At 46.0% G+C, this 13,088-nt stretch overlaps 1 protein-coding gene across 4 annotated transcripts in view; it reads left to right on the top strand.

Annotated features, from left to right (window-relative positions):
• FRRS1 (ferric chelate reductase 1) overlaps positions 1–13,088 on the top strand; it is a 730,440-nt gene that overhangs the window by 36,505 nt on the left and 680,847 nt on the right. Inside the window, exon 1 of one of the 4 annotated variants that reach the window (XM_069641538.1) lies at positions 10,049–10,155. The exons of 2 other annotated variants lie outside the window; for them this stretch is intronic. In XM_069641538.1, coding sequence (XP_069497639.1) covers positions 10,102–10,155 — 54 coding nt within the window. In that variant the 5' untranslated portion in view covers positions 10,049–10,101. Of the gene's footprint in view, positions 1–10,048; positions 10,156–10,451; positions 10,581–13,088 lie in introns of those variants that run through there. One more of the 4 variants, XM_069641540.1, reaches the window with a different exon arrangement.

The raw sequence follows: 13,088 nt of genomic DNA, 5'->3' as shown, positions 1-13,088 counted from the left end.
AACATTCTGAAATATAATTTTGGGGACACTTTTTTTTTTTTCGTAACGTTCATTATTTGTATTTAGAGGTAAGGATTGGCAATTGGGTTATTAGTATAGGCCCTTTTATTTTGACAAGACATGAGGACTGCGTTATTATTTGATGATCGTAGCTTGCTCCCATCTGTAGGTTTAGGATTAGATGGGTGTTTTGTAAACCCTTTTTGAAGTTCAATAAACACCCTTGAACTGTGGTCACTTGAGTCTGTCTTAGTTGATACCATGCCTCCCTTACAATTCCTACTGTCTAAGATCTGCCAAAGTAAGTCCTGTGGGACTCCCATCAACGACCATATTGAGGTTCACGAAAACCGCATATAAATCAATCTTCCTCAGGATGCTATACTTTTGCACCAATGCGAACCGTCGGAAACTCTGATCCACAGTTCCTTTAACTTTCTGGAACCCTGCCTGAATTTGGCAGATTATATCATGCTCATTAACCCTCGATTGAATATCTTGTAAGATTACCCTGGCAAAAATTGTTCCTGTAGAATCCAGCAGGGATATTGGCTGGTAATTTGTGGGCTGCTCCCTCCCACCTTTTTTATATATTGGCACTATTATGGCATGTTGCAGAGAAATGGGAACAGTCTCGAGGTTAATACATGCCGTAAACAATTTCCAAGGATGGGAGCCCAAACCAAGGTCTCATCCTTAAGGATGTCGCCAGGTAAGCAGTCGGGCCGCAAGGCTTTCACCCATTTTAGAGCACTAATAGCAGAAACGATTTCATCTAGTGTTAAGTACAGGGCATCCCCCCTCCTCATCCCCCGGCAGCTTTCCATGACTAAACTATGTTGGCATTGGTTCCAATGTGCTCAAAAACTCTTCCCTGGTATAAAGGCTTGAGAAATGGTTGCACCATTTGTTTAGTGTGTTGCCACTTCTGAAGTCAGTGGCTCCATTTACTTAAGTTCAATAACCAATTTCCAAAAGGTAATGATGTTTCCCCGTTCGCAAACTTTTGTTAAACACTGCCATTCCTAAGTGTTATTTTTTTATATTTTGATCTACAGGAATGCAAACCTTCTTTGTCTACTGGTGGTCCAGTGGCTATGCTATCCAGCAGCGACTGTTTTGCGCCAGAGCATTCATGGTCGCACCAACCGGTTTTAGTTATGGCCTGCTTCTTTTTACAGCAACCTGGCACATGTTACAAAGGGGTTACATATTGTGTCAGGAATAAGGGCTGAGGTAGGCGTGGGGTGTTAGTTTGTGCGGTGAAGCAGTATTGGAGCTACGTGAGGCAAAGACTACATTTCCCAGCAGCCCCTGAATGCTTAGGTAGTTCCTTCATTCTGCGCGCGTTGCCAGCTGAAAATTAGGAACAGCTTATCAGCCGGCAATGGCGCACTGCAGGTGCGGCTTATTTTGTGTGCAAGGAGGTCGAAGGAGGTTTTGTTGTTCGCTACCCACCGTGGCAGTTGGATGGATTGCAGATCGGAGCCACGCAGGTCGAAGGAGTGAACGCTGTCAGGTCTTATTTTCACTGCACCTTCTTCGTCCGGGCAGTCTCATGGGGCTCCCGGGCTAAAGATAAGTACAAAGCCGGAACGGGCATATGAAGTTGTATGTGATCTGCTTGTGAGAATTCCTGCTAAAGAATTTGGGAAGCGAGTTACTGCATTTACAAAGCATGGGTTTATTTATGGTTACACGTGTTGTGCTGGAAATTTTTGGAACATTGTGAAATGCAGACTTATGGTGGTAAAGTGCATGGGATTGGTGTTAGAAAAGTCAAGCAATCCTGGGCACAGAGAATATGCGCCTAGAAACCGCGTGCCAGGTTTTGGGAATACCGCGCTAGTGCGGCAAACTAGTGCTGCGTACAGAGTGTTCATTTTTGTGTCTTTATGTACTGTTTATGCTTGCCCAAAGGTCCATGCATTTTGTCCTTCCATTTTGGGATGTTTCCCATTGTTTGTTTCATTCCGCTTGAAAGCATATTGCTCCGTGTGTGTTCATGTTTAGCTGGTATATGTAATAAGGTGTACTTAACTAGTTAGGAGCAGGAAATAGGTTTTTGGGGACACGTATGTGTGTGTGTGTAATCACTCAAGGACTCTGTACAGTCGAATGCCTTTGACCGGCAAGTGTAGGTGCAGTTAAGGGAAGTGAATCCTACATTTTGTGAATTGCAAAAGTTGGCAAGAGTAAACCCCGACGGAGGGATGCCGATGAACAGGGGGCTAAGTCTGAAGTCCCAATGTACAGTGTGTTGACAAGGCTTAAACCCGGCAGAGGGATGTCCACAGTCAACTGTTTAAAAAGACATTAAGACTTGTAAATAAAAGAAAAGCCTTTGTGAACCCCACAGAGGGAGGCTGATGTACAAGAGGGGTCTGCGCCCAGAAGAGGGGGATCTAGGGGTGAAAAGGCATCCACCAACATGCAGGTAGAAAATAACTTTGTTTTTATTATTTTTTAACGCGACCCTTGGAGGCAAGAGACTTTTTGTAGAAAAGAGACTTAATCACTGAAGGTACTGATACCTGAGATTGGAACTGTAGTCTTGTGCTGGGAAAGCTTGAGTGTGTGCTGTGCTCCAAGTCCCACCTTGTCCCATTTTCAAAACATGGGGAAGGGAGACCCTGACTACCGGATCCTGACTTATCATTTGTGAACACTTCTTTCTTTCTTGTGAATCCTAGCCCACACTCTTTTTGGTATTTGGTTGTAAGGATTGGCAATCGTTTTTTTTTTTTTTTTTTATTTTTTTTTTAGTCTAAGCCATTTTTATTTGACAAGGCGCCACTAGGACTGCCTTAATTTTCATTTGATGGTCGTAGCTTGCTTCCATTTTAGCTTTAGGTTTAGATTTGGCATTTTTCCAACCTGCAAATTCCGTTTTTTCTTTTGTTTTTTTTAACACCATACAACTTCTCACCCGCATTAGGGTGGAATTAACTTTGCACCATTCCCATTCCTCCCCCCTCCCCCTGCTCCACACCCCCCTCCTATGCCATAGAGTTCAATTTCTTCGCTGGTATACTTTGCATCGAACCAGTTCCTCATCTCAAGAGTGATGTGGGGTGCTGGGTTATGTTGTTAGCGAAAGCACGGTCATTGTTTGAGTGCTAGCTGGGGAGGCCGGGGCTTCTTCGGGAACAGGATCAGCGGGCCCCAGATGTCTGGTGTACGGGAGTGGAGAGGTAATAGTTTGATGTAGTCTGTTTCGACATCCTGGCAGTAAAGGATGTCTTTACGCCAAGAGGAGACTGTGCGGAGAGGGCCTCGGCTCCAGGCCATGGCGACTCTCCTACGGGCAAGTGTTAACAGTAGACCTGCCAGTTTACTTATTGGTGCCGATAGCCTTCTTGTCATTCCCAGTAGGGCCGCTGTGTGGGCGGGTTGAACGGCTTCTCGAATGATAGGACCTGGTTCCAGAACTAAGTCCGTTTGGGACAGTCCCATGCGAGGTGGACAAAGTCGGCTGACGCTGTCCCACATCTTTCGCATCTTGAGGGTGATTCAGGGTGGTGTTTGTTCGCCTTTGCTGGTGTATGATAGGTTTGGTGAAGGATGTTGAAATGGATTAATTTGAGGCGTGTACTGAGTGCAATTTTTTGCGTTTGTTTTAGGATGAAAGACCAGTCTTCTTCTGAGATGGATATACTTAGCGACTTTTCCCATCTGGTTCTGGCTCAGGAGTTGTCGGAGGCCGCGTCAGTGATGATGGTTCTGTATATTTGTGAGACCAGCCTTCTTTCTCCCAGCGTTTGTATTACGCTGTGTAGAAGTTGCCAGGTCGGAGGTTGACGTGGGAAGTTGGGTAGGAGTGCTTGAAATGTGTAGCGGGTTCTGAAATAAAGGAAAGTGTCGAGCGCGGTGGTGCCGCCTCTCAATTTCGCCTGCTCTGGAGTTAGGAAGCTGTCCTCGGTGAAGAGGTCTCCCAAGGTGTTCATATGAAGCTTTTCCAGCCATTGATGGAAAACCCTTTCTGATGTCAGCGGAATTCCTGGTATGAACTTGACGGGGAGGTGGGGTGAATACCTCGTTTGTACCTCCATATTTTTGAGCGAGTTTCTTCCAGATTTTGTATGTCGATAGTACTACATTCATGGTGGTGTTGGGGACTGGGATCCGGCCAAAGATGACCACGGCCAGTAGGTTGAGCGTTGCCAGGGCCCGTTCCACCTGCACGTGAGGTCTGAATGTCTGTGTCGAGTACCAGTGGCTGAGGAATTGTGCCTGAGCCGCCCAGAAGTATTTCTCTAGGTCCGGAAGGGCTAGACCTCCGGTTGTCACTGGGAGAGTTAGTGTTGACTGCGCCACTCTGGCCGGTTTGCCCGCCCATAATAGATCGAGGACCATGCTTTTCAATCTCTTCAGGAAGGGTTGTGGTAGTAATATGGGAATGTTGGTAAATAAGTATAGAAGCTTCGGTAGGATCACCATCTTAACTAGGGAGGCTCTTCCCCAGAGGGTTAGAGGCAGAGTCTTCCAACGAGCCACTTTCTTGTGCAATGACTTGGCGGCTTCCTCGGAGTTGTCGTGGAATGCTTCCTGATGATTTGGTGACATTTGTATTCCCAGGTACCGAACTTTGGATGCTTTCCACGTAAGGTGGAAGTCGTCCGCAAATGGCTTAGTCGCTGGGGTCAGGGGGAACACTATGGATTTTGACTGGTTGATTTTCAGCCCGGAGGCTGCTCCAAATTTGATCACCTCTCTCATGACCGGGTTCAGGTTGTCTGCGGGGTCGCGTATGAACAACCCGACGTTGTCTGCGTACAGGGAGATGATGACTTTATGTGGCCCTATGATGAGTCCCCTGTGTTGTCGTTGTTCCCGAAGGTTAGAGACAAGTGGTTCCATTACCAGGGCAAATAATAAAGCCAATAAAGGGCAGCCTTGCCTGGTACCATGTTGCAAGTCGATGGTAGCTGACTTTGCTGATCCCGCTATGATGTTGGCTTGTGGTTTGGTATATAGGAGGGATACCAGTTTAATGAAGCATGCTCCTAGTCCCATCCTGGTGAGTACTGTGAACAGGAATGGCCACTCAACTGAATCGAATGCTTTCTCAGCGTCGAGTAGGACTGCGATTGCTTGCTGGGATGGGTCTAATGCCTCCATGACGCCGAATAGCCTCCTGATTCCAAAGGTTGTGTTGAGGCCGGGTATGAACCATGCCTGGTCTGCGAGTACCAGGGCAGGCATCGGTGGCATCAACCGGTTCGTGAGTACTTTCGCTAGTATTTTATTGTCGAGGTTGAGTAGGGAAATGGGACGGTAGGATGCGCATTCCTCTGAAGGCTTGTCGTGTTTATGCAAGAGGACAACATTGGCTTCGCAGGTGGACTGGGGGAGGGCTCCCTTTTCCAGAGCTTCCTCGTATACTGCTGCCAGGAGAGGGGCTAGGGTACTTTCAAATGCTTTATAGAATTCCCCAGATAGGCTGTCTGGGCCGGGGGCTTTGGAGTTTGGAAGAGTCTTAATGGCCTCGATGATCTCTTCCTGCGTGACTAGTTGAGTGGCTCTCGTAGAGGACTTTCGACCCAATATAGCTCCGTGTCTTCAAGGTACTCTAGCGGAGTGTTTGAGTTTCCATTGTGTTTGGTACTGTAGAGGACTTGGTAGAAGAGTTTTTAAATTCCTCCGCCATTCCTTCGTTTGTGTGTATTGGCACTCCGTGCGTGCTGCGAATACCTTCGATTGGAGTCAGCTTGCGGTCGGCTTTTATTAAATTTGCTAGAAGGGCACTGGGTTTTTGTCCCTCGCCGTACTGTCTGATTTGGCTGCCGCGGTTCAGGAATTTTATTTCTCTTTCTGCCGTGGTGTTGAATTTCTGCAGTTCCTCTCTCAGGGCGGCCTTTATCTTCGGGTCGTCTAAACTCACGGATTGGCGCTCAAGGTTTTTAAGGAGATCTTCACTGGTTGCCAGCTCCCGAGTTTGAGGATGCCGTTTTCCTTGGCTTGGCAGACTTCCCTTGTGAAGCACTTAGTGTTTCCCAGATGGTGCTGGCAGAGGGGACTGAGCCTATGTTGGCCTCTAAGAATGTGTTAATCTCTTCTCTCAGTTCGGTAGCGAATATTTCGTCTTGCATGGAGCTGGTTTTGAAGCGCCAGCGTTGTAGCATGGATCTAGGGTGGCAGGAGTTGAGGTTGAGGGTTATTGGGGAGTGGTCGGAGAGAGTCCTTGGAAGGATGTGACATGGACCGCTCTTCAGTGGACCATTGACTGAGGTGAATAGGTAGTCGATTCTAGAACTCGTGTTGTGCACCGCCGAGTGGAATGTGTAGTCTTGCAGTTCTCCGTTAGCTGCTCTCCATGCGTCCTTTAGATCAAACGCTCTGCATAGTTCCACAATTTGAAGGCTGGCTTTAGATTTGGGTTGTGGTACGGTTTGTGATCTATCTCTGATCGGGTCGAGGACCGTGTTCATATCACGTCTCCATGTTATTGTGGACGGGTCTTGGGTGGAGAGATGAGATAGTACCCAGCCAAAATTGTTGGGGCCGTCCACATTGGGTGCGTAGGAGTTCATGAAGGTTATCTTCTTCCCTGCTATGATGCCGCTCACCCAAATTCAGTTTAATAAACATCCTTGAACTATGATCACTTGTCTGTCTTTACTGTTGCCACCATGAGCTCCTTACATTACTCGAGGCCATCATGCAATTGCACAAATCAATCTCTCTGTGTGTGTGTGTGCGCGCAGCTGGAGAGTGGCGGGACGGGCACTGCCCCTGTCCCCACTAATATAGGAGTCAAGCAGAGACTGGTGCTAGACCCGCTCCTCTTCAACCTATAGATTGTTGATCTGCCTGCTTTCTTGGATCTGGTTAATAACTGACATCGTTTTGTTAGACCACCATTAGGCAGGTATGCGAAGGCTGCTAATCTGATGTGGAAAAAACTAAATCTGTGTGTTATGGCAATAAGAGCCAAAGAAGAAGGCCTTTACTGGATCAGTCAATGTGGTACTGACGTAAAAGTGCCTTGGCCTGGAGTTTGGGCATGGTTTGTGTATAATGAAGCCTCTATACGGGAATATGAATTCTGGCTTTATTGCCTTAATTCTGGGAATATATCTCTTACATTAGCCTTATATGGTATATGGAAGGTGGTTGATGCTAAATTTTGTTCTATTGTATAACATATGTATCGTATGAAAGTTTAGATTTTAGTTATTGTTAGGGAGAATTCTCAGAAATGTGCTAATTCTCTTCTACCTTAGAGAGCCCCAGCTCCTTTGCTGGACTTAAGGACTTTTAATTTCTAACCTGGAGAGAGTGAGCCCTTTTTCTCACCCTCTCATGTATTTTTATTGTGATTTGGACTCTGTGTTTCTTTTAACTTTGGAGTCTGACAAACTCCATAGGCATCATCTTTACATTGTCACACAGCACCTTCAGTGCAGTGGCACAGGGAAGTCTCTTAGATTTCCCAAAGGTTTAAATACCTTCTCTTGCTGAAACTACTGTTTGCAAGAGCAGTGAAGTGAAATTGACTTTAGTTACATTTTGTAACTTTCTAGACCCAGCACACACTATCTTACCGTAGGATGCTGGAGGGGTTACTTAGTATCCGCTTTGTCTAGTTTCTCATGTAAAATTTTCGTTGCCCTTTCTACAATTAGTGGCTGGTGGCAGTGGTTTACTTTTTACTACCATTGTGTGTTTTTACCGCGGGCTGCGTTCGCAGCTGCAGTAAAGAACCCATGGGTGCCCATTTTGTCAAAATGATCCCAGTCGTCTTTTTTCACCATTTCTTGTTGGAAAGGTCCTTCTTGAGATTTACTATGCGTGCCGAACCAGGTTTGGTCCCATTGTTGGTTTTTGTCTTTGGCGGGATTCACAAGTGAAGCCTGCCTCTGGCTCCAGTATGTCTGGCAGGGGCAGGAAGTGAGGGAGGTGCCTGAAACTCCCTGTGCTTAATCCTCTTGGTTACAGGAATGCACCCAAAGGTGATTGGCCGGCTGGCTGTCCAGCAAGGACAGCCAGTATGATTGTGATTGACAGCTAGGCTGGAATGAATGGGAGAAACCTGCATAAAAGTTGAGGCTTTTTGGCTTGGAAGGCAGAGTCGACCACTGGATGAAGGAATCCGAAGAAGAACTTGGAAGAGACTGATACTGCAACTCCTGGACCGTTGGTTTGCACAGTGAAGCCCTGCTGCTGTGCTGAAGCTCAGAATTCTCATCGACTAGAGAAGCTCTGCAAGGACGACTTCTCCTCTTGAGTTGGTGGGACCAATCGACTCCAAAGTAAGCCTGTCTGGATATCCTCTCAGAGCAGGCTGTACTTCTGCTGCTGGAACCAAAGTGCCACGGAGAGTAACACCATATTGTGTGTGTTGCTTTTAAGTCAGACCCGAGCGCCTGGAAGTTCCTCTGGACTTCCTTGAAGCAGGACTGACCAAGCCTGAGCCACCTCAACAGAGTGCTGGACCCCAGATGTGTGGAAAGTTCAGAGTGGTATCCGAGAACTGCGGTGTTGCTATTTGCTGTAAGACGCGAGGAGCTGAAATACTGAAGGACCGCTGAATCGAAGTTTGCCCATTGCTGCCACTGACCTTCCCACTGCAGAGCAGGAGTCCCCAGCCGTCCTCCCTCTTGTCCCCATGACTGCGGCTGTGGAACAACAGGATCTGTAGAGCTGTACAGGAACAGAAGCCAGCTGGAACCATGTCTCCTAACCAGAGGTACTGTAAGTCTAAGAACTTACCTCTTGTTGTGTAGCCTTGCTTGCTCTCAGTTGAGACCGTCCTTGGTTACCTTGCAGAGTTGCTATAGCTTTGCCCCTCACAAGCCTCCCAGCTTGTGGCCCTTCAAGTGTTCTATTTTCAACAAACCTTTCTAAAAACATTGTGCAAGACTGTTACCTACCTGCAAAGAAGATCTTCAGCTCCCCTAGACATTGTGCAATTAACATTGGCTGTCCTGGCTCCCTGAGTTACTGTTCTTTACCTTTTGACTCTGTGCTTTATCTTTTCCACAGGAAAGGGTTATTTTACTGAACATTGGAAGGTTTCAAAGTACTTACCAGTTTATGAATTATTTGTTAATCTTTGTTGTATTCCTCTATCTAATCTTTTCCACCAAACTCAGTATTGCTCTAAATGTACCAGTGATAAATCGATGTCCACAGTGTCCTAGCTATTTAAGTCACCTGAGGGTGTAGGAAGTGTCTGTGTGCCATCCCCAGTGGGTATCGTATGATTTAGAGAAACTGTGTGTTTTTAAGTTTATTTTTAGTGTTACATATATTACTCCCTTCTGAAGCAGGCTTATATAACTGACTGAAATAAATTAATAATTGTTTTTATCAAGAAACCTTGAGTGTAAGTTTTTATTTAAATAACTGTTACTGGAAACCCTGTGTCACAACATTACTGCTCACATTGACCCCTCTTGAGATGAGCCTGGCTACTCACCACACCTCCAACCTGTGTAGTTCACTTATAGCAAAGGTTGGGTCCCTATTGTCAGGAGGTCAGGATTATTATAGTGCACCCCAAAGGGTACTACATACAATCTTGCCTAATAGTTATTGATTAGTGTGTTTGTATATTTACTGTTATTATGGACAAGACGTTGAATGTATAAAATTGTGGTAATTTTGTTGATGTGGAAAGTTCTTCAGAACTAACATCACATTATACTTATTTATTTATTTTTAATCTCCTAACCAAGTATGGTGCAAACCACTTGATTTAAAAGCAGCATTTGTCCTTCACTGAAGTTATGTCAACAGCAAACATTGGCAAAGCATATCGTTTTGTCTTTGTGCGTGTATATTAGGTAGGCATTTGATAGACACTGCTATTTATATGCCCAGTTATTTCCACTGTCTTGCTGCTGCTACCATTAATGTCCAGTTGGTATAATGATGGCAGTGCCTGGGAAATGCCGCTCTCTAGGTCGAAAGCCAAAATTGTTGGCATTGCCAATGCGTTTTTATTTTGGCATGGTCTGTTAAACCAGACTTGCCTCCCTCGCCTTTTCGAGTTCCTTTATGTGATATCTCATTCTTAGTGAGCATTCTAGTATGGCGGCCACCTTCGTCGCGGGCGTGTTGGTATGTATACCTTGTACTTTATCTCAGACGGTAATGTCACTGAAGCTAGACCCAGTTGAGACGCAAGCCAAACCTAACATCAAAAAGGTACGAATCTTTTATTTTTTAACGCCTGTAAAAAATGAAATATTATGCAAATATATAAATGTTTTTTATATTCGTTATTTCGGAACACCAGCTTGGTTTTCGGCAGTGAGATCATGCTCTGTAAGACTTTATTGGATTGAATTAAACCTGTGTAAACCTTGAACTCCTATCCCCAGTTATGACCAGTTGAGGAGACTTGGCAGGATTTTTTTAGTTGACAGCGCGTGCGTGTAGTTGGAGAGGCGAGTCCAGGTGAATGGGAAATGTCACTGCAATGTACCTTTTTGTCTATTGTACGGCGCCTTTGGTCGTCCTCTCCTTTCGGAAGCACCGCCCACCTTGTCTTCCGCCTTCTGGGCATCCTCCTACCCCCGCCCCCCACGGTCACACCTGTTCGGTAGCTGTCCCCTCCTCTCCCCTCTACGGTATGTAGCGACCCAAACGTGTATGCCCTTCTAAAGTTTAGCGACGCCATTGTGTGTGTGTGTGTGTGTGTGTGTGCGTGTGTGTGTGTGCGCGTGTATGTGTGCGTGGAGCTTCTGTAGAACGCCGGTCATAACTCAGATGCTCATGAATCTTAATGCGTGCTGCTGTATGTGGTTTGGGAGCCCACCTACAGTGGGGGATCCCACAAGGGCCTGGTCGGGTATGGAGGGGGGCGGGGTGGTGGTTCGGGGTGGGAGGCGGGGCTTATTGTGGGCGGAGCTGGCAGTTGACCTCCGATCAAAGGCAATGCCCAAAATAATAGTTTGAAATAGCATTATCAAACATTCTGGCACAAAAAAAGAATGAATGGCCATGTGCAACTGTGGGCCACTTTTGCATTGGAGCAGAGACAATGTTATGCCCCAGTCCAACCCTGGAAGCCAGTATGCAGACACATAACATTTGCTCACAGCATCACTCACAAACCACACTTTTACTCCGTGCACGAACCAAAACAAGATAAATTACAGAGGGTTACTGGAGTAAGCACACATTAAAATCTGGCCTCTAAAAAATGCTGCACATCACATAATATCTAACGTTTCTGATGTGTTGCATTTTATAGGGGTCAGATTTGAATGTGTGCTGGCTCCGTGTGTCTCTCTGATGTTTATTCTTAGTTGGTTATACAAATAAGTATAACCAACTAAGAATAAACACCAGAGACACAAAGGAAACGGGTGCACAATGAAAATTAAAGCACCCGAGGGCAGAGTACAAAATAACAAAAATACTTGCGCCATGGGGCTGATTAGACTCTTTGTAACCCAGCGCAGAGCATGGGTTTGGGGGCTTACTCTGGCCTACACATATGGTGCCGGATCTCGGATCCGGCAAGAGCCGGCCCAATGACCAGCGCTCACGTACAGGCACTGGCTTCTCAAGTAAAGGAGCGTTGGAATAGTTGTGCCAGTTCAGTGTTTTTGTGCATCATACTTTTAGTCCAGGCTTTGGATTCTGCAACAGTATTGCACGAATGTCTTATGGCCGTAGTTGGTCATTACTTTTTATTCGGTCCTTAATATGAATATTCTTAAATCCAATCCAAAAGAACAGCCATTTGACTTTTTAGAATAGTTGAAAAACATCTGGATTCTTGGCATGGTTGGAGAAATACAGAGTGCAACTAAGGAAGGGCTATCGACCGAAACAACGTTGAGACTAGATGGGGTTATAAATCTCTGCAACATTAATCCATTTCTATATTGAGTGGCAAAAAGGACGAGCAAATTGCATTAACATCGGCAGTGAAGCAACACAAATGACGACTGTAAAATACTCTGAGCAGCTTGATGTTCATTAATTGGAACGGTGTACCATTTAAAGTTACTTTTTATGTATATGCAGTGCTTTTAAGTAGGATACTAAATCGAGGGTGGGAGCGCTGCTGGAAATGGGCGTGGCCAAATTGTGCTGGGTGTGGTCTAAAGGAGGGGCAGGTGAGTTAGGAGTGGGCAACATTCTCCAAACATGGAGCCATGAGGCCCTGCAACCATGCTCTGTGTGTCACCCAGCATGTTCTTTGCGTCTTGTTTTGCATCCAGTCTGCATACTGTAAATAAAACTCCCCTCCTCCCCTCTTGGCTAATTAGACCCCTCTTTTACACACATTGTGGAATGCAAGAACACATATGACTTTGGGGGCTAAATGCAAAGACCCGTTTCAAGAGCCTGGGCTAGACCAACTTTTTTTATTTTTTGTACTCATTTGATGTGGTGGAGACCTGACGAGAGAGCAGAAGAGCACTTTGCAATACTCTAGTTGAAAGAGCAGCTCAAACATAACGTATTGTAAATAAAACTGTATGACACCTGGAACAGTCCTAGATCCCAGTGTAAGCAAACGTAATAGAACACGTCTTCTCATTTTTGGGGTTTTGTCAAGCATTCCTCAACACTCTCCCATATCCATTGCATCCGACTTACAAGGGCCCCCATCATCCATCTGATCCTGATCCGCAAAGCATCAAGATTGATTTATTCCCGGAGTGGTCGTTGGCGTATCTGTTTTCTGATTTATTGTGTCCTCATCCATGTTAATGACCCTGTTTGAATGGGAGCTAAGTCCCATTTCTATTGTTGTTATTTTGTTGAGGGCCGCACCCCACGGTAGGCAGGAAGAGGCGGGGGTCACCGATTCAAGTAGGAGATGTGGTACTGGTACGACAGGACCAAAACACCAAGAGCACTCCTGCATTCAGACCCGAACTGACGGTCATCCACACCAGCGGGTCCATGATAACGGCAGCAAGCCCACACAGAACCGTCACGAGGAACTCCTCGTTCTTCAAAGTATTCGAAGGAAATTCACCTTGTGAAACCTCAACCACCACAGTCACGGAAGAACCCTCGAATCCAGAATCTGAATATAGAGTGGAACATCAGGATGCCGGCGACAGCGACACCCAGTTGGACAGATCAGTGTCACTGAGGCGAAGCCCCTCCAA

The sequence above is a fragment of the Ambystoma mexicanum genome, chromosome 1q (genome assembly GCF_040938575.1).
Source record: "Ambystoma mexicanum isolate Mex_15411 chromosome 1q, UKY_AmexF1_1, whole genome shotgun sequence".
NCBI classification, from domain to species: Eukaryota; Metazoa; Chordata; class Amphibia; order Caudata; family Ambystomatidae; genus Ambystoma; species Ambystoma mexicanum.
Note: the sequence above shows the minus strand (reverse complement) of the source record. Positions and strands in the feature narration are given on the sequence as shown.